Genomic DNA, 21,128 nt, shown 5'->3' with positions numbered 1-21,128 from the left:
CATTAAACAGCAACAATAATCAATTCTTTAATGTTCAGTTTATGCTTCACCAGAACTTCTCCCACCTCTGAACCAGGCATGTCCCCAGAGTTTGAATGCCATAACCATCCAATGCCCTCGTGAATACCCGAATTGAATCTGTGGTCAAGGCAGAATTTGACTGAGTATGGCACCAAAGACTCCACTTAAAGTTCGGCCAATGTGCGTTGAGGGAATAAATTGCTAGTGATTCGGATCATATCTGACACAGAGAAAGAAGCTTGAAGTTGTTTGCAGCCAATCAACGAAGACATTATTACAGTAGAGCATTCAGGAAGCTTCAGTAATGATCACCATTTCATCATCAGGTTAGGAGTGTGGCTGTTTGTTTAAAACCCTCAGTGGGAAATTAATTTTTTTTTGAATTGCATCATTTTAAACATTGCACTAACTTACACAAATTTTCCGAGGATCTGACAGTGTTGCCAGCCACTATCGACACAACTCGCATGTCAATGAAGAATCCCAAAGTGTCACTACGTGAGCAAATTTCTCCCTCTAGTGTTCAACTCAATTGAAAATTTATTTTATGTTTTGCTTGAACAACATCACAGCATGAGCTGGCAAATGGCAGGAAACAGTCACACCACTATTAACCACATCTAACAATAAAAATCCCAATCATCAACCTCTGCTCCTTGATGGTGCCTTCAATTTACAGTCCCATTAATATTCTGGAATCACATCAACTTTTTTCTGAGAAATAGAGAAGAGAGGATGGGCAGACCTTCTGACAAATTTCTGACCTTTGCCAGCATTTCTGTCTTCTCAGAGACTCAGGTTTAGACACAGAATGGAATTTTCACCATTTGCATTGTTGATGGAGCTATGTCAACATGATAATCTTGACCGCATCCAGGACAAGGACATACAGTCATAGTCATAGACATAGAGCTTTGCAGCATGTAAATAGACCCTTCGGTCCAACTTGTCCACGCTGACCAGATATCTTAAATTAATCTCGTCACATTTGCCAGCATTTGGCCCATATCCCTCTAAACCCTTCCTATTCATATACTCATCCAGATGCCTTTTAAATGCTGTAATTGTACCAGCCTTTACCACTTCCTCGAGCAGCTCATTCCATATAAACACCACCCTCTGCGTGAAAAGGTTGCCCTTTAGGTCCTTTTAAAATCTTTCCCCCTCACCTTAAAAGCAATGCCCTCTAGTTTTGGACCTTCTACAGGGAAAGACTTTGCCTACTTATTCTGTCCATGCCCCTCATGATTTTGTTAGCACTGCTGCCTCATAACACCAGGGATCCAGGTTCAGTTCCCAACTCTGTTGACTGAGTGGAGTTTGCACATTCTCCCCGTGTCTGCGTGGGTTTCCACCGGGTGCTCCGGTTTCCTCCCACAGTCCAAAGATGTGCAAGTCACAGTTGAATTGGTCATGCTAATTTGCGCATAGCCTTAGGTGCATTAGTCAGGGGTAAATATAGGGTAGGGGAATGGGGCTGGGTGGGTTACTCTTCATAGGGTCTGTGTGGACTTGTTGGGCCAAAGGGCCTGTTTCCATACTGTAGAGAATCCAATCTAATCTAATCCAATCTATTAAAGTCACCCCTCAGCCTCCGACGCTCCAGGAAAAACAGCCCCAGCCTATTCAGCCTTTCCCTACAGCTCAAATCCTCCAACCCTGGCAGCATCCTTGTAAATCTTTTCTGAACCCTTTCAAGTTTTACCTAAATCAGTCACCCCATGACTGGATTCCGTCTGACCTGTGCACCATTAAAATCTTGTCAGCTGTTGTGTGAATGTTGTAAGTTTTATGTCTTGAATCACTAGAGTTGACATTTGATTATAAATACGCAACCAGTTTATTTATAAGAGTTTTAAAACATCTTTGCAATCACACAATGTCCATAGTTATGTTTGCAGCTCACCTTCCTGTAGCTTCTGTTTCTTATACCTGTGAGTCATCACCAAGGCTTAACTAATTATGCATAGTGAACATAAATCAGTTATCAGACTCATAATCAAACAACAATTAAACCATTAAACATTGTATCAATATTTTGGAAGCTCAGCAGACACAGGCCTGGTTGATACATGGCTGGGCAAGAAATGTAAAACTTGCGACCACACCTGTCCCCTTATTTCCCTCCAGGCCCCAAGGGCCTTCCACATTTGCCACAAATTCACTTGCACCTCCACACACATCATCTATTGCATCTGCTGCACCCGATGTGGCCTCCTCTATATTGGGGAGACAGGCCGCCTACTTGCGGAACGTTTCAGAGAACACCTCTGGGACACCCTGTGGCTCAACACTTCAACTCCCCCTCCCACTCTACCAAGGACATGCAGGTCCTTGGACTCTTCCATCGCCAGACCATAGCAACACAACGGCTGGAGGAAGAGCGCCTCATCTCCCACCTAGGAACCCTCCAACCACAAGGGATGAACTCAGATTTCTCCAGCTTCCTCATTTCCCCTCCCCCCACCTTGTCTCAGTCCCAAACCTTGAACTCAACACCACCTTCCTAACCTGCCATCTTCTTCCTGACCTCTTTGTCCCCACCCCCACTCCGGCCTATCTACCCTCACCTTAACCTCCTTCCACCTATCGCATTTCCAACGCCCCTCCCCCAAGTCCTTCCTCCCTACCTTTTATCTTAGCCTGCTTGGCACACTCTTATTCCTGAAGAGGGGCTCATGCCCGAAACATCGATTCTCCTGCTCCTTGGATGCTGCCTGACCTGCTGCGCTTTTCCAACAACATATTTTCAGCTCAGACCTCCTGGGAATACCAGGTGTAGCAGGGAGGGCTGTTGTGGTGCAGTGGTAGCATCCTTATCTCTGAGCAAAGAGGCCCAAATTCAAGTTGCACCTACTCTGTATTCTCTACATAGAGAAGTGTGTTCTAACATCTCTGAAGTTTGATGGATAAAAGGAGGCTTCTTCTCCTACTGGCAGTGATTTTGTCACATTGCCAATGTCACTTTAAGATGAGTGAAAGTAAAACATTGCATGCTGACTTCTCTTATGAAGTGTGGGTCAATTGTAATGGATTCACTACGTACCGGATGATAATATGCTTAACAGCAACATTCTCATCACTGATCTTAGAATATGGAAAATCAGTCCATTGTGCAGTGGCATCCATCAAACTGATAGGTGGCAAGAATGTTATCTTTATTTAATTTTGCATCTCTCTTGATTTTGTCACTGCCACCACCCCAGTTTTGTCTTATTCCATCGCACTCCTTGTCAGTCATCACTGGAGAATCTTATATCTTTGGAGTTCACAGTACAACTAGCTTATTCCCAAAGATCCTTTACAATGATCATTCAGCCAACTGCAAGTTCTATAGATAATACAGAAATACATATTTCCCAAGTTGTAATCACACTTTTCATTCCAAGAAACCAACTTTTCTAGTCAAAATGATATTCATTTATGAGAAAATATTTTTGATCTAAATGACAGGGTAGACCCTGTAATTTAAAAGTGATGTGAAAAAGAAGCAAGGGTGAAGTGAGAAAAACTGTATTCACTGAGTGGATAGTTAGGGTATGGAATCCACTGCTTGGAAGTGTGGTGGAGGCAGGTTTAATTTGGGTATTCAAGAGGGCATTGGATGGTTATTTAGGTAGAAATGATGTGCCAGGATTTGGGGAATAGGCAAGAGATTGGCTCTCGCTAATGATACTTGTTTGAACAACCAATGCAGGCATGATGGGCTGAATAGCCTTCTCCTAACACCATAACAATTCTGTGAAAATATCAGCAACCAGAAATTCAATTTGGAAAAACATCTGGTAATGTATTTGGGGAGGGCAACAAAAGGCAAGGAATTAAACAATAAATGATAAGATAGTAAGTGTTGAGAAAGACAGCGCATGATCATAGATCCCTGAAAGGCAGTAGGTGAAAGTAGATAAGGTATTTAAGAGACCATTTGGGATTGTTTCCTTTATTAGTCAAACATTGAATATAAGAGCAGGAAGGTTATCCTAGAACTGCACTAGATAGATCATAGAGACAGTTTGAACTTTTTTTCCCGAGGAATGAAGAATATTAGCTATGAGGATAGACTGGATCAGCTGGGGTTCTTTTCCTTGGAACATAAATTTAATTCAATGCATTAAAATGACGAAGGGCCTCGATACAGTTGATAGAAAGTTCCCATTTGTAAGAGTGGTTGATAGGCCTGGGGAATGGAGGAGAAACCTTTCAGCAATGTGCTGCTTTAAAGCATGTGAAATGTCAAAACCCTCATTGCATTTTAAAAATATAACTTCGATAAGCACTTTGGATAACGTCACCTTGACATCTGAATGCAGTACTGAGAGGTGGATCAAGCTGGACAACTCTTCTTCTTCCTGGGTCCAATCTCTTTCTGCTCTCTGTGGATATTCCACATTTCCACGGGTGAAATTTAATGTCCCCTGCATTCACCATAAGGCAAACTGGGAGGTGGAGGGCATTGGTTTGTGAATGAGGCAACTTTCCTAAACCTCCATTCTAATCAAACTCGGGAATGGGGGGGGGGGGGGGGCAGAAACTCCCTGCCTGGAGGCCAATTGGCAAAGGACTCTCCATCTGGGGAGGCTTTGCGGCAAATCCTATCAGGTGTGCCAATGGCCTACGTGAATTAGATGGCAGTCCGTGCCCATTCAAGGGACATGACATCAGGAAGGGGGAGTGCCCTTGCAAGCAAACCCCTTGCCCTGCTTCTGACTTCCCAGTATGCTCTTTGTCACTGATTGCCTTTCTGTGACCCCATCCAACCTTTGCTTCTATCTCGGGATCCATTGCTGAACCCTGCTGGTCATGACTAGTACTGGCTGTAGCACTGCATACAGTGGAATTACTGGTACTGGAGAGCTGCCAGCCTCTAGCTACCCAGCAACTTTCAGGATGGAATGGCTCTTGCTTAGGGACCTAATTAAAATGAGTGCCCAAAGTAATTTTCCAGGAAGGTACACTTCTTTCATAGAGAAGAGACACAGAGCTCCCACCTCTGCTCCAACAGATAGGTGTGATTCACTTTGCACTCATTAAGTTCCTGCCTACATTTCTAAGTACTGTAATAATACCTGTGGCTTAAAACACGTTAGTGTTGTCTTCAAAAGGCATTCAGAGACAGATCAGATTTTTATTGAGAATGTCTTCCCAATTGTGATTCAGAATAATTATCAATCAGTAAATAAAATGAGATGTCTATATACAAAAAAAACATGTTTGGGAAACTATTTTCACAAAACTTGTTTAATGTGTTTACACTGGCTGAAATTAGGTATATGAGAAAAAAGACTGAAGAAACCAATTCCAAATACTTGCCCATTTAAATCAGGACACTGAAACTGATTCAGTCACTTAAAGCACTCTGATGATAAACTATTGGTTCAGTGTCCATTGGTGTGTGTAAAAATGAGGAACATTGAGGCATTCATTTTCCATAACATTTTTATTTGATAAGGATGACCCATTAGATTGAAACAAGTATTTTCAGGCTTTTGTATGTTCTGTAAAATTCATTAGTAACTCTAACAGAGTTTTTTTTAATGAAATCTGAAAGCTTTGGCTTTCTAATCAATGTAGACAAACTATAGATGGTCATCAACGCTAGAATTCAGTTCAAAGCATTTTATTTTCACTTGAATTATCAAATTTAAGTGTAATACTGCGAAATAAGACAAATGTCTGTTTGAGTTGAAAGTAGTTAACTACATGTTTGATAGCAATTGATTAGGTTTTCCATAATCAGATTAAATTTGACTAAATATGAGACAGTTTTGTAAAACATTGCTATTTCCATGCAACAGATCTAATCTGATCATTTCATTCAGCCAGTAAAGAGTTCAACGGTTAATATTTCACACTCTAGCCACCCAATACAAAAAGCTCCCATTTTTGTTACAAGCTACTTTCGAATTATGCTCTGATTCAGTTAAGATCAACCATTTTTTAGAAATCTTAAAATCATAAAACAGTAGAAGCTGCTAATGTCATAATAGCAGAAATGAGCCAAAGTCAATTGGGAAAGAGTTAAAAATGAAGCCTGCACAACATATTGAAACTATTCAAGCCTTCTCAAAAAGTTCAAGGTACTCTAATGACATTCAAGCATAAAACATGTTAAACATACAAGACAACACCACTGCCATTTTAAGATATTACCATTTGAGGGAATTACCATTTGGGGTTTTGTACAAAGACCAATGTTTTGAAGTTCATGGCATTCTTGACTGTCACTAAGGCTAATAAAAGATGGCGAGCCTGACTCCTCCATTTAGTAAACTAGCACAATGTTTACGACAATTGCACTAGTGATAAATGGCATTTAAATCCTGGTAAAGGGAAAGTTATTAGCGAAGTAAACTAGATAAATGAGCAAGACTATACTCTTATCTTAAGCATAATTGTTTCCATTATACAGAGAGGCAGGAGAAAGGGCAAGGGCAACTCAGATTTATTGGAGTTAGGTTTCACTTTCGCTGACTTGGTAGATTGCCATATGTTATAGAAGGTGCCCAATTATCATTGCCATTGATTATAAGGGGCAAAAAAAAGATGAAGTTCTATAACAGGCAGCAGAGCCACTCTGCTACTTTACTTGCCCAAGTGTTCAGGTAGAAACACCCCTCACCAGGTCAACCAGGTCACCATCACCAACACTTGACAAACTTTCACAGCCATACTTAAGATCGAATCCAAAAAAATGCACATTTGATGTGAGGAAAGATTATACTTTTTGGTTCACTAAAATGTACATCATGTTAATTGGTAAAAACTTTGAAAGGTTACCCTGTAAACAGTGCATATATATGAAACACTAGACTGCACCACAGCAGCTTGAATTACAGTTGACATGTGACTGTAGAAAGTTATTAAAATACTTTAGAACCTCAATACTTTTGCAATCAATGTATGCCTTACATTGCTTTAGACTGTCTGACTCCTGTGGTAGTACAAAGGAAATTACACATTACTTTCAATATCACTATCATGCTTTCAAATGAACCACAAATACAACTTTACGTAGTCACAACAATGAAACAACAGTTGTCTCAATGCTTGTTACACACTTCCCAATTAAGTCAAATATTAATATAAATTAACGGGTTTTTTTACAATACAAAAAACTGTACCTCTGAATTATCGGCAGATCAAAAAGTTTTCAAATGCATCATTTATCAGCTAAAGGCAGTGACTTCATGACCATCTTTGCAGCAAATACTGTACTGCACACAGCTGCTTGTGAGAATATATCTGAGCCTCGGATGACAAAACCTGCAGCAATATTAGGGCTCTGAGATTATCATTTTAATCAGGTTGTTCTGGTTGAAGTTCAGCCCAGAGTTGTTATGTTCGAACGGCCACCAGGGGGTGCACTGATACGCTGGGTGGGACGACGAGGAATGTGATCATCGGCCTGCGTCCCTATAATGGATGAAAAAGCAAATTCAGTGTCACAGAGGAGTGATGATTTTAATACTGTTGTGTTAAACCATTGATATGAAAGTTAATCTATTTTAAAGAGGACATAAGATATAAATTAAGAGAGACCAGTCTCAAACTAGTACTGATTAAATTTCAAATGGTATATTTTCCCATGTAATTCCAATATGCTCAGTCTTTCCATTGTTGCATTCATTTTCTTCAGAAGGTGTAATGCCTCCACTCTGCCAGGAGAGGACACTTACGAGCATTCTTCAGCTGAGCATAAAGGGAACCACAAAGAAAGAAGGAATTTCATTTGTTTATATAGTTTCTTTCTTGTCCTTAAGACATTCTACAGTGCTTCATAGCCAGTGAGATCCTTTTGAAATGTAAAACAGGAAAGAACAGGAGCCAATTCACACACAGTAGGGTCACATAAAAAGCAATGTGCTCAATGACCAGAAACTGTGTTTCAGGGGTAGAAGTGGATGGATAAATACTAGCCAGCCCACCCGCTCTGGTCTCCTCTGAGCGCTACTGTGTGATGTTTTACAATCACCTCAATGGGAAGTTGGGCTTTATTTACTGACCCACACTGAATGTTCTTATTGTGAGGTCACTTTGGTAATTGCTTCAAGTGTATTACTCCTTTGGGCTGGACATCACCACATCATCACCAAATGTCAGATCAGTTGGCGATAAAGGTTCTGTCACATGCTGTCCGTGAAACATGTTGAGTGAAGTATTTGATGACATCAACATGCATTCATTACCTAAAACATACAGCATGGAAACAGACACTTCGGTCGAACCAGTCCATGTCAAACATAATCCCAAACTAAACTAGTCCCAACTGCCAGCTCCTGGCCCATATCTCTTCAAACCTTTCCTATTCATCTTGACAAGTCTGTTTTAACATTCTTTTACAATTTTGATCATATTTTGCATTTTCAGCAGTATGATAATGACGGCTGGATGAAGCCATAGAATGTATGTTTTCAAATGCATTCCAGTAACATAGAACATAAAACATAGAACATTACAGCATAGTACAGGCCCTTCGGCCCTCGATGTTGCGCCGCCCTGTCATAATAATCTGAAGCCCATCCCAACTACACTATTCCATATACGTCCATTTGCCTGTCCAATTCGACTTGCTTACTTAAGAGGCCATGTTACTGAATTTCATTTGAATCTGCGAACAGTGCAGGAGATTTGTGCAGGAGATCAAATTTGAGAATTAAAGTTGTACGTAAAACATTTGTTTAGAAATTAATGGCGAACACTTTATTACCAGCTAGAGTGAATCCAGATTGGTGAAGGTTTCGTGGTGGTTGAATCGGCTGTTTAGCTGGAGACATCCTAGCTGATGGAATGGGTGTCATAGCTCTTGGAACCACAGTGACATCCTGGACGGGACCATCATAAATCCCCCTGGGAACACCTCGGATTTCAGCCAACTGCAAAAATGGAAGTGAGCTTTGATACTGCTCTGCTAATCTCTAACTAATATGACACTTTACAAACACAACACCACATCAGACAATTTTTAAAGGCAAAATCCAGGAGGCTTTTCAGTGTAACCAACAATTCAGATTTTCATTCTAGCATTTAATTAGAAAGTTTCTCACTATTCAAGAAAACTCAGTTAATAGATTCATCCTGCAGCATGTGAGTAACATTTTGCTGATAACTACTCACTTTTAAAGGGAATGCGTTCGAAATTTGTGTGCAAGAAGATTTAAAATTAATCTCCATTGTTTATTCATTTAGTCATAAGGAAAAAGATATCAGATTATCCAAATTAATGTGCAGAAGAGGTATTTGCATGATTAACAGCTATTGCAGTTACCATGCAAACTAATATATGGAAATATTGGTGGTCACCAAACCAGATACATTATCTCAGTAATTGTTAGCCATGTTCCTTGGCTTTGCAGAAATGTGCACTCTCAGAATTATAAGGTGGTTGCACCTAGGCTGAAAAGATTGATCAGTAGACAGGCAGGAGGCTGAAAGAACAAAACAAGCCAGGCAGAATCAGAAGGTGGAGAAGTTGGCTTCTGCAGCTTCTGGTGCTGCCTGGCTGGCTGTGTTCCTCCATCCTCCTGCCTGCCAACTTTGGATTGTAGCATCTGCAGGTTTTTTTGTCTCTATCTGAGAAGATCGATCAACGATCTCCAGACTAGCATGAGATCAGTGGTATACTATATTCTATAAACAAATGAAGTGTAAAATTGGCAGATCTGAAAATTTATGGAAGTAGAATTCTTTCACTGAATTAAATTTTAACTTGAACTAAGATACCCAAATCAGAATCAAAATCAAAGAAAAAAATATATGACAGTTCTAAGTAATGGGGAACTGTATTATTCCTGTCCATTGAGTATGTGCCCTTCATAGAACATGTAAAAAATGAAATGTAAAATAATTATGCTATTGAGTATTTTTGGATAGATCTTAAGGGAATGATTTAATCCCTCCTTACTGAATATTTGATAGTTAATCCAGGTTTCTGGACTATTATGACAGTGTCATAAGTAATACACTCTCAGACCCAAAATAATCCAATGTGCAGAGGTTTTACTTGAGCCAATTGTAGAGCTATCCATTCCAAGTGTATATTTGTAATTAACTGTCCTCACATGGCAATACTGGTGCAGAATGATTAAACACGTACCTTGCTTCTTGCTTTTATTCTTTTGTAAACATAGTCTGGGAATGTCTTCTTGGGAATGAAGCGCCCTGAGCCCTCTGTGGCATGAATTGTCCCATACTCGAGTACAATTTTACCTTGACTTACAACAACAGAAGGAGCACCACGGCATTCCATTCCTTCGAATATGTTGTATTCGATTGCCTAAGAGATACAATTCATAAGTGAAGCAAAACTCATCACATTGTAGCCCAAGTGAAACTGCGACTAAACTCCCTATCGCTGCACAAATTTTTTTTTACATTTATTCGTACATTCGGGGTGCTTCTGGCAAGTTCCCATCTCTAATAGGTCTTGAGAAGGTGGAGGTGAATTGCAATCGCTGAAGGGTGCACTCTTGACTTTCAAAACCAAACCACTCCCTTCTGAACAAAAGAACAGCAATCAATTCCTGCAGCAAAACAGCATGACCACTAGCTCTGCAACTGCAAAAAGACACAGCAAGTAGTACCTCCTGACAATTGAATGCTGATGTCTTTAAAGAGCACTGCTGGAGTTCTCTCATGCGGTCAAACACAAACTTAGCGTGTGTGTGTGTGTGTGTGTGTGTGTGTGTGTGTGGTAACTGGTCCAGCAAGATCCAAATGGACAGGTGGGGCAGCAAATCAGTCTAACTTGCTGAAATGTTACAGTCCATGCTGTCTACATGCATCCACAAAACACACACGTGAGCAAACTTCAATACATTGCAGTTGGCAAAACAGTGAAAAAAAAAGGAAGCAGAGACCATGCCATTTTCTCATCAGCCAATTCCCCAACAGCACTGAGACCAGTGGTCCCAGAGAGCCAGCTTTTAAAGAGATTCTATCAAGTCGATGACCTTCGGTCAGTTGGGTGTGTTTTCAGCATTTCTGTTTTAATTTCAGATTTCCAGTCTTTTGATTCTTTTCTCTTTGTTGTAATTACTGACTGCAGAGGTAGAATACAAATTTCCCTGAGCTTAACGTGAGTTGTATTTTGCTATTCTTGGTGCACCATCCTGAACAGTTTTCAAAAAAACTGCTCTCAAAGCAATCTAAATGATATACTGACAGGAAATAAATCTTGTATCCAAATGCCATGCCTGAAGGTCTAACAGATATACTCAAATCATCAAGTGAGGAACCTTTCTTCCCAACATATGTACTGAATTCACCTCCTTAAATTGTATCTCTGAGTTCATAGATAGCACAGCAATTAAAGGCAGCGAAAGAGTACTACATCTATGTTATCACATGGCCCAGTGAGAGAAGAACATCCTCAAATATGCATTAATTGTCATGTCAGGAAATGTACTTTCATTTTCATGGCTTATGCTTTTGATAACACATTGGGTGTCATTTTCTGACATCCAACGAACGCATGTCATATTCATTAGTTTTAAGATACAAATTCTGTTGGAAGTGGACAAACATTGGCCAGTGAAGGAGACCTTTTTGTCATTTGGAGATGGATAAGGATTACCTGACATGTCAAAATGAGCCTGAAAAGTCACTAAAATGTTGAAGGACAATGGGCGATAGATCTTGATTTGAAGGCAATAAAAATGTGAAACTACCTGTGAATTTGCACTTCCCATTACTTGGCTATGAACCAAAGCTCAACTTCAATGGTTCCACATCTCGCCTGCCCCAGAGTCACTTTCTGCAAACTTGAAACTTAACTAAGAGAAGTGTGGAGAAATCAATGTATCACAAGGAGGTGTGAACAGCCAACATCCATCATTCACTGTCTGGCAATTGTTTCTAACGTTTAGTCGCGTGTGGACAATGGAGGTAACGATTGTGTGGTCACATGATCCAAACTCAACTCAGAAAGCAAATACTATAACCCCAAGAACCAGCCATAGACAAGTTAGTCTGGAGACCAAAAGGACTCATGAAAGACGTTAACTCAAGCAAGGTGACAAAACCCTGCTTAACAATCAGTCAACCAAGACTGTGAGACAGGAGCTAATTTGTCCCCATCTGCAAGAAATGTTTTTCTTGCATTTTCTACCAAGACTCGGCAACAACTTTGGATGACACCCAGAGACTTCCAAATTCTATTTATCTGTAAAGAATCACTTGAGAAGACCCCACTCATCCTGCATTAAGTCTAACTTAAATAACTAATTTAATGTCATAATGCATTTTCTTGTATTCCATTAAAAGTTTCATTAGTAATAATGTAAATATTTTGTTGTGTTTACATTCTGGGTATGAGTAAATGTCTATCTTTTCTTCTCGCTTGAACACCCTAAAGAATGTTGCATGCCTATTATTAAAGTTCACAACAGTCAAATGGAGTTTAATAACACTGCTTCCAAGAATATACATCACGTTGCAAAAACTGAAAAGTGAGGCAGAAAGGGAAAAGTTATGCTCTTCCTACCCAAACAGTGAAACTAATCCCAAACTTCAGGAGAAACACATATTCTTAGATGAGGAAACTGAAAGCACATAGTAATCGTCAGATTGCCAAAGTGCCAAGAAGCAACACTCTCATCATATGCCCTTTGAAGTAAGTGAATCTGAAGAGCTCCCACTTACATTGCAACATATAAATGGGGTTTTGGGTTCAATACCCTCAGTTGTCACAGATATTAACCTCCTACTGAAATACACTGCACAGTCAAATTTCTGAATTGATCCTGGATTTGCAATAGCACTTTCGTTCTGAAGAGGAAACCATTTTATACCAAAAGAAAAGCAGGGATAAAACCAGACATTAGAAACCATCAACTGGCAAGTTGAATGTGTTTATAGATGTTGTAAGAAAATGTTATTTTAAGACCATAGCTCCTTGTTAATGAATAACTCGCAGCAATGGCTAAGGCAGTCAGCAATTGGGCTTGTCAATAGGATGAATTCCAATGATGAACAAATTACGAATTCCAATGATTTATAATTATCTGGAAGTTATACCCAGCAAATACAGGATTAATTAGGAAAGAATTAGAATTACCAGATTGTGTGTCTTTGCTGAAATGATTTTGACAGCCTCTGGATCCCAGATCACCAAATCAGCATCAGAACCAACAGCGATTCGTCCCTTTCTTGGGTACAGATTGAAGATCTTTGCAGCATTGGTACTTGTAACTGCTACAAATTCGTTCTCATTCATCTTTCCTGTAGCCTAGAATATAAAAAAATTCAAACAAATCACAGAGGTTATGTTGTCTGAATGTGAGACTCCAGTTATTTGGTATGCGGCGTTTTCTTTATACATTCCTGGTGAAATATGTCCAGGTGACTGCTGAATAGAGACCAGTTTCAATTTGTGGTCATTTAAAAATCTCCTTTTCTTGGAGTACTGACAGGAGGAATTATTTTCCAGTTAAACAATGGGAAAACCATAGTCTTTGTCTTTGGTCCCCACTTTTAAATCCATTGCCTAACCATTGTCTTCAGCCTTCTCCCTGGTGACTGTCTGAGACTAGTCCAAGCATTCTGCAATCTTGGTGTCATATCTGACTGCCAAGATCAGCTTCTGAAAACATATCCATTTCACCACCAAGATCACTCAGTATCCCTTCTGTAACATTGTCAAATTCCACTTGTGCCTCAGCTAATCTACTGCTGAAAGCCTCCAGCATGCCTGTGCAACCTTTAGATTTGTGTATTTCAATGATCCCCTGGCCAGCCTCAATCTTTGATCCTTCACAAATGTGAGTTTATTGAAAACCATGCTGCCTGTAGTCTGAACTGCACCAACTCCTGATCACCCAATGCTGACTTATATTGACTTCCAGTCAGATAATCTCCTCAATGAGATATCATTGCTTTCAAATTCCTTCATCGAATCATCCTCCTTATCTCAGTAACATCCCTCCAGTCTGATAGCTCTCTAAAATCCTTCTGCACTCTTCCAGATCTACAACATGAGCATTCTCAGTTCTTAAGCAGACCACTGTTAATGGGTCTTGCCTTCAGTTTCCCAAGCTTATAGCTCAGGGATTCTCTCTGATTTCTTTACTCTTTTCTTCTCCAACAATGCAGCTTAAATTGCACTTCTTTGACCAAGCTTTTGGTCACAAGTCCTATTATTTGCATTTTTGGCTCAGTGACAAATTAGGTCTGATCCTTGCTCCTGTGTGGTAACTTGGGATGCTTTGTCATATGAATGGTGCTACATGAATAAAATTCATTGTTATTGTATTTGCATGTTTAAATTGTTCTAACAGTTGTGAAGGCAAGGGAATCTCAGAGGTACTGTGTCAACAGGTTAGACTCAGTGGAAATTCCAGGGATGGGAATTTTGCATGTTAGCCATGGTCTATAAATTTTCATTAATCTAACCTTGCAAGGCAGAGTAGAGCATCCAAGGTACCAAGTGAAACAAAGGATTCTTTTTAAAAACTCTTTTGATTTTTATGGAATGCCCCACTCCAAATATCAGGTTACTCTAGCAAGGTTTTAAGGACATTAATGGGCCCCAAAGGGAATTTCCCCAGCTCTCAAATGCCTGAGTCATCCTCCATGGGTGTAAAGAAGGAATTTTATCAGAAATGCCAAGGATTACTCCTCAGTAAACCTCCTTGATAAAGGACATGCATGTGGAAAATCTGACCATCAACCACTCTTGCCTCACTTTCTCTCTTCCCAGAAATTTTGGATCTCTGTGTAGGTCATTTCAGAATACAATTATATTTGGAGTATTTTGGTGTTCAGCTACCGATAAGCAATAATGTATTGCCATTAACAATATTTCTTAAAAAAAAGTTCAACAGCACATGAGTCTGCAGCAACTACTTTGATAAGATTAACATACCACAGCCTTATCCCAAATAATTGTCATCCTTTCTTCAATACCATTAACTCCCTCCGGGATCAGTCTGAAGTCATCTTTTCCAACTGCTTTCTGTGCAGTAGTGAAGGCGCAGTGAGCACTGCCAGTAACCTGCAGATCCCCACTGTATTTAGGAAATAAATCAGACCCATATTATCATGTGTCAGAATGAACAGAATCAATTCAGCAACGTAATTCCAAAGGAACCTTTGTACTTCTTGTAATCAACTCCGATAACATAAAATAGGTTACAATTTCACTACAGTGACTGCCCAAAGGAAATTCTCTTACTTCTTCCCAATGAGTTTCTGTCATTAACGCTTATCCAATAAACAATTAAAGCACAGATTGCACAATTTGATTTTTGTCTCATGTTGTAGTTTTTCACTCATCACAAACTTTACAATTTGTCCATTATTATCTTCTACTGTACGATCAGCATTTCTAAGATACTATATCAGAAATATTCGTGAATGGTGATTCAGTCTACATATTCATACCAGGAGAGGAGAGAATTTAGGTAATCAGGGGTAGACGTATCAACGCTGAGTGGAGGAGAAGTGACAAAGGCTGCAGCTTTAGCCCAGTTTTTACTCCAGTAGTGGGATCCGTCAGTCCCAAGACTTGCTGTGACAGGCTCTCCATACACGACTGCACCTGTCAAACCATACAAAGAACTGACTTGTACCACGACCAAATTGGGTCCATTAGGTCATAATTCGCAAGTCACAATGGTTTAACTTAAACAGCTTACTGAAGAAAAAATCTTTTAATGAGACAGTAATCAAACAAAGCATAAGCAAATATTTAGGTAAAAGTGAATTTCTTTGAACATTCTAAAAACACACATTTAAATGACTACTGGAAACACTGTGGAGGTGAACAGTTCAGGTAATCCTGCGAACAAGGAAACTTGCCCACCATCAGGTAGAACATCATTCTCCCTCCTCAATTGCCTCAAATATACTGGTCAAGAACAATGTCCTGTAGCATTGTGAATACCACAGATCATCCCAGATATATTGCTTTCCTTATGAGCATATCAGTGGGCGGCACGGTGGCACAGTGGTTAGCACTGTTGCCTCACAGCGCCAGAGACCCGGTTTAATTCCCACCTCAGGCGACTGTCTGTGTGGAGTTTGCACATTCTCCCCTTGTCTGCGTGGGTTTCCTCCAGGTGCTCCGGTTTCCTCCCACAGTCCAAAAATGTGCAGGTTAGGCGAATTGGCCATGCTAAATTGCGCGTAGAGTTAGGGTGAAGGGATAAATGTTGGGGAATGGGTCTGGGTGGGTTGCGGGTCAGTGTGGACTTGTTGGGGCAAATGGCCTGTTTCCACACTGTAAGTAATCTAATCTAAAAAAAAATGTTCTTCCAGCAGAATTACTTCAAAACTCCAAATTATAATCTTGGAAGGAGCAATGTTTTAAGAAAAATGTAATTGTTTTTAATGAAACATTACTTTTTAAATCACAGAACAATTAAAGATAATCAAAAGCTTGGGCGTTTCTTGGAAGCAAAGCTAAACCCAAATTAGATCGTGGGACACTAATCAAAGTTGGTGAGTAAAGGTTGGTTTTAACTTATTTTTCTAATCAACATGTTACACACCTCTGGAGCAGGTGCACTTGAAGCCGGCCTCCTGGTCCAAGGGTAGGGAAACCACCACTGCACCACAAAGAGGGCCCCAAAACTTGGCATGAATTATGACTATCAGAATTACTTCTTACAACCTTTAATTAAAGTGATAAATCACAGGAATTCAGAAAGCAGTAAACCTGAGAAATAGTCTAATCGATCTGAAATTGTCTTCAGACCAGTGGTGTCCTCCGAATGGAATTCCAGCAAAAAAATGGTATTAAAATAGAATAGGTCCTTGTAATATTTACTTTCTGCCCAAATAGCTGTGGGGCCGGAGCCAGGGCCATGAACAAACACCAGGTGCCGGGGTCAGTGTGAAGCTCTGCTTACTCTCTGGAAGTTTGGCATGTAAACAGTGAATCATGGTGTTTCAAGCAAATCACCTACTCTAAGCTCCAGCAGACACAAACCCAGTTTATCTAACTTTTACTGATTCTACAACCCACCCAATCCAGGAAGACCTTCTGCAAACTGCTTCACAAAATAAGGAGAGCAATATCCCAGATGTGGTCTCGCTGGTGTTCGGTAAAACTGCAAGATAACTTCCTTACTTTTGTATTTGACTTCCCTCACAATAAACAAGAACATTTTATTCGCTTTTCTACCTACTTGCAATATGTGCACCTTGCAATTCGGACACCCAGATCCCTCTGCATCCTGAGTTTTGCAATCTCTCACCATTTAGATAACATACTTATTTTTATTCTTCCTGCCGAAATGGACAACTTCACATTTTCCCACATTATGCTCCATGTGCCGGATTTTTGCCCATCATTAAAATATTGATATCCTGACACAGCCTCTTTATATCCTCTTCACAACTTACTTGTTCAGCAACTGTACTTTCAGTTCCTTCATCCAAGTCATTCATATAAATTGTTAAAATGTGAGGCTCAGCACTGATCCCTGTGGCTCATTACATCTTGTCAAGCAGAAACATAATTAGCTGTTTACCTTTCTTCCGAGCTTGTGCAATGATATCTGCAGCACTCTTGCTCATCACTTTGGTGATATACAGAGGGCAGTTGGCTTGACTTGCAATGGTTATTGCACGATACACTGCTTCAGCCTCAACCTTAAAGAAATGTTTTGATTAGGTTTAAGCTTAAGTGAAAAATGTCTGCACCATGCCCTCCTACCACCTATATGACAAGCAGTTATAAGTAGCGCCAACCTTTTTTTCTAGATTTTCCACTATTTCAGAGTTCATTAGAAAGAATAAGCACATTTCCCATTTACAGCTCTCTCATCAGTACAATTTTAAAGATGTCCACATATGCAAATGTTATCTTTTTCTTTGTTTAAGAATTTTGAATATACAGCAATCATTTGAACACTGACAATGTCAATGATTAGATTCCAAACAAAGTCAAGTATGTGTGCTCTAATACATAGACATTCCAAAGATAAGGTATGGATCTGAAAACACACTAAATATGCTTTGTTTTTAATAATATTGCATTGCTATCTGATATTAATAGAGAAACTAATTTTGTTTATCATTTTCAGTGTTTGTTTCTATTTTAAGCTCCTTTAAAGTTCTACGTGTGCACTCCTGGACAAAATGATAGGTCACTTGCTCCCAACCTATTGGCAGTACTCTGTGGTCTCAAGTAAAGAGATCCTTGATTTCCTTTCAGCAGCTTTTGGTCACCACCCTACTGCCCTTTTGGAAAACCAACTGTCAGGTTTCAATACAGGGATGATTCCAAAAACAAATTTGTAAACCCAGATATGTAAACTTGAAATGATAAGCCACACCCAGGTTGGCAGGTGGCAGGGAGAGGTGGTGAGATGCAAAAGATAAGTGCAATGGTAGGAGTGCCTACAAGTAGCTGGGTGGTATTGGATGGCCTGTCCACCATTGGGCTCATGGGATCAATTAACAATCACTTAAGAGACTTTTCTTGCTGCACTGGTATTTTACCAGTGGATGGAGTAGGCCTCAAATCACACATAACCTGGTGCACTCACTATAGTCTTGGGGTAAAGAGGTCCTTCCTGATTGGAGACTCTGTACTGCACAAGGATGCGTATAATGGGAAAGGCCCTCTTCCATGATCAGTCACCTCTCTTTGAAGCCTACTTGACAGGCTGTAGTTAATTCACAGTCAAAACGTGTGGCACTGGAAAAGCACAGCAGGTCAGGCAGCATCCAAGGAGCAGGAGATTAGGGCATATATCTGAAACATTGACTCTCCTGTTCCTCAGATGCTGCCTGGCCCGCTGTGCTCTTCCAGCGTCACACTTTTCGACTCTGACTCTCCAGTAACTGCAGTCCTCACCTTTTCCTTGTGGATAATTCATCCCAATTACCTGCTTCTCTGGCCTCCAGGTGTGGTAAAAGTCGTGACCTCAGGTGAAAAGTTGCATGATAACTGTAAAATCAGGTTGTGGCTCACCTATCCCATCCCCGATGCTCCCAAAGCAGGGTCACCATTTCCGTATTCAATTCTGGACCATCAGCTAAACGCTTCCTGAATTAGAAAACACAATCTCCTGATACAATCACTTCAAAATGTGGCAGAAAATTGTGTTACCTCTTCTGGCCGACTAAGAACATGTCCCTCTGGTCCAGTAATTCCGAGCTCAAGCATCCGTTTCTGCTCCTGAAGACAGATGGAAGTTTTAAATTTACAAACAGCAGTGCTTTAGTGCTGGAAAAGAACTGATAATCTTGACAGACTTTCATTTATTCATGGTAAAAACAATCACTGCAGATGCTGAAAACCAAATACTGGATTAGTGGTGCTGGAAGAGCACTGCAGTTCAGGCAGCATCCAACGAGCAGCGAAATCAACGTTTCGGGCGAAAGCCCTTCATCAGGAATAAAGGCAGTGAGCCTGAAGCATGGAGAGATAAGCTAGAGGAGGGTGGGGGTGGTCTCCCCACCCCCACCCTCCTCTAGCTTATCTCTCCATGCTTCAGGCTCACTGCCTTTATTCCTGATGAAGGGCTTTTGCCCGAAACGTTGAAATTCGCTGCTCGTTGGATGCTGCCTGAACTGCTGTGCTCTTCCAGCACCACTAATCCAGTATTTCATTTATTCATGGTAAAGCTACAGAAAAATTACAAGAGTGGTTCCAGGATTGAGGAAAATTAGGTGTGCACATAGATTAGAAAATTTAGCATTATTGATTTCAGAAAAACATGTTTGTGCATTCTGATTACAATGTAATGGAAATGTAAGTGCATCCCCTTCAACCTCTTCACTAAGAATTGTAAGGTTCTGAAACCAAATAGTGTGTGATTGCTGAGTTCTGCTAAGCCATGTCAAATGTGTGCATGGGGACTAGGGAGGAAGGCATAGGAAATTAAGGAACAGTTGATCATCATATTCTAAATTTACCTCCTGAATGATATCTCCATTCTCGGCATGCACTTGTGCTACAGCACCCAGATCTCGGATGATGCTGAAAATTTCATATATCTGTCACAGAAAACAGACATTGATATTGTAGGGAGCATCCTTAGCGAAATAGTTAGTGCTAATGGTTTAATTATCCCTGAAGCATTACCTGTGAGTCGCTGCACTGATATTGGTCTTTGTAGGCCATGAATACGAGAAATGAATTTATACCTAGATGAAGATAAAATAGTGAAAATGCCATACACTGTGCAGAAATTATAAGTTGCAATAAGCAGTTGATTTCAATATTTCATCACTGAAAACATTTTCACATTGGTGCTTCCATTACTCGGGTTGGATTTTCAAATGAGTGCAGGATTTGTAGTAATTCCAAAATTGTAGTCACAGAGGTTGTCTCAAGATCCTGACTCTTCTGAGACAATTTGAAATAATCAAATGCTACTTGAGAGATGAGAACACTTATCACAATTAAGGGCTCATTTAGCTCCTTTGGAAACTTGCCAGCCTGATGGGGATTGTGATTTTTAAAGGTTTCTTTGCCAAATCGGAACAGTCTGGAGCACATTCATGCCCAGTTGCTGGATTCACTTCAGGACATGAGAATATTTTGTTTCATTTGTGGAGAACTGAAGCTTCATGGGCCAAGTTATGTTGTTTTAATCGCTGTACTTTCACACTGCGTTCATGGGTGTTGAGCTCACCTCCTGCCCAATTATATTCAGAGATAGTATTGAAGAATAACACAGTTCAGGCATTGGAAAAGAGAAAAATTAATCAGTCCAGAATGAAAGCACATCTATGAGTTCTAATGAAATGCATTTCAATGCCATTTCAGGACAATCAGATTAGTCTCCATTCTGGAAGTGGTTAAAAATGTTGAAATTGCTTCACTAATGGTGTGCAATTTCAATACCTTAGGGGCAGTCGACAGGGCTGTCCCTTTGCACCGTTGCTTTTTACATTGGTGATTGAACCGCTGGCAGAGACAATATGTAGGGATCCCAACATTATCTGCTCCAGAAGTGTGGACAAAGTCTCATAAGATTGCATTGTATGCAGATAATGTTCCTGTCTTTTCATTGAACCCAACAGTTTTGGTATAATGTATTAATTTGTTTGGTGGCTTTTCGGATTACAAGTTCAACTTTACAAAATCAGAGGCCATGCCCATGGGAGGTCTCCCAAAAATGCCTCGTCTTAAGGACAAATCTCGATTTTCC

The 21,128-nt window shown here is 40.2% G+C and overlaps 1 protein-coding gene across 2 annotated transcripts in view; it reads right to left on the bottom strand.

Moving 5' to 3' along the window:
• Window positions 1–5,443: 5,443 nt before the first annotated feature.
• Window positions 5,444–21,128, bottom strand: part of dpysl4 (dihydropyrimidinase like 4) — a 37,673-nt gene continuing 21,988 nt past the window's right edge. For both annotated transcript variants that reach the window (XM_072557662.1, XM_072557663.1), the window contains exons 5-14: window positions 20,057–20,118; window positions 19,888–19,968; window positions 19,079–19,147; window positions 17,493–17,613; window positions 15,400–15,556; window positions 14,882–15,023; window positions 13,076–13,246; window positions 10,115–10,294; window positions 8,729–8,894; window positions 5,444–7,434 (exon numbers count right to left, since the gene is read on the bottom strand). In XM_072557662.1, coding sequence (XP_072413763.1) covers window positions 7,343–7,434; window positions 8,729–8,894; window positions 10,115–10,294; window positions 13,076–13,246; window positions 14,882–15,023; window positions 15,400–15,556; window positions 17,493–17,613; window positions 19,079–19,147; window positions 19,888–19,968; window positions 20,057–20,118 — 1,241 coding nt within the window. In that variant the 3' untranslated portion in view covers window positions 5,444–7,342. The remainder of the gene's footprint in view (window positions 7,435–8,728; window positions 8,895–10,114; window positions 10,295–13,075; window positions 13,247–14,881; window positions 15,024–15,399; window positions 15,557–17,492; window positions 17,614–19,078; window positions 19,148–19,887; window positions 19,969–20,056; window positions 20,119–21,128) is intronic.

This window comes from Chiloscyllium punctatum, chromosome 38, assembly GCF_047496795.1.
Source record: "Chiloscyllium punctatum isolate Juve2018m chromosome 38, sChiPun1.3, whole genome shotgun sequence".
NCBI lineage: Eukaryota > Metazoa > Chordata > Chondrichthyes > Orectolobiformes > Hemiscylliidae > Chiloscyllium > Chiloscyllium punctatum.
The sequence above is the reverse complement of the archived record's forward strand: the minus strand, read 5'-3'. Positions and strand labels throughout refer to the sequence as shown.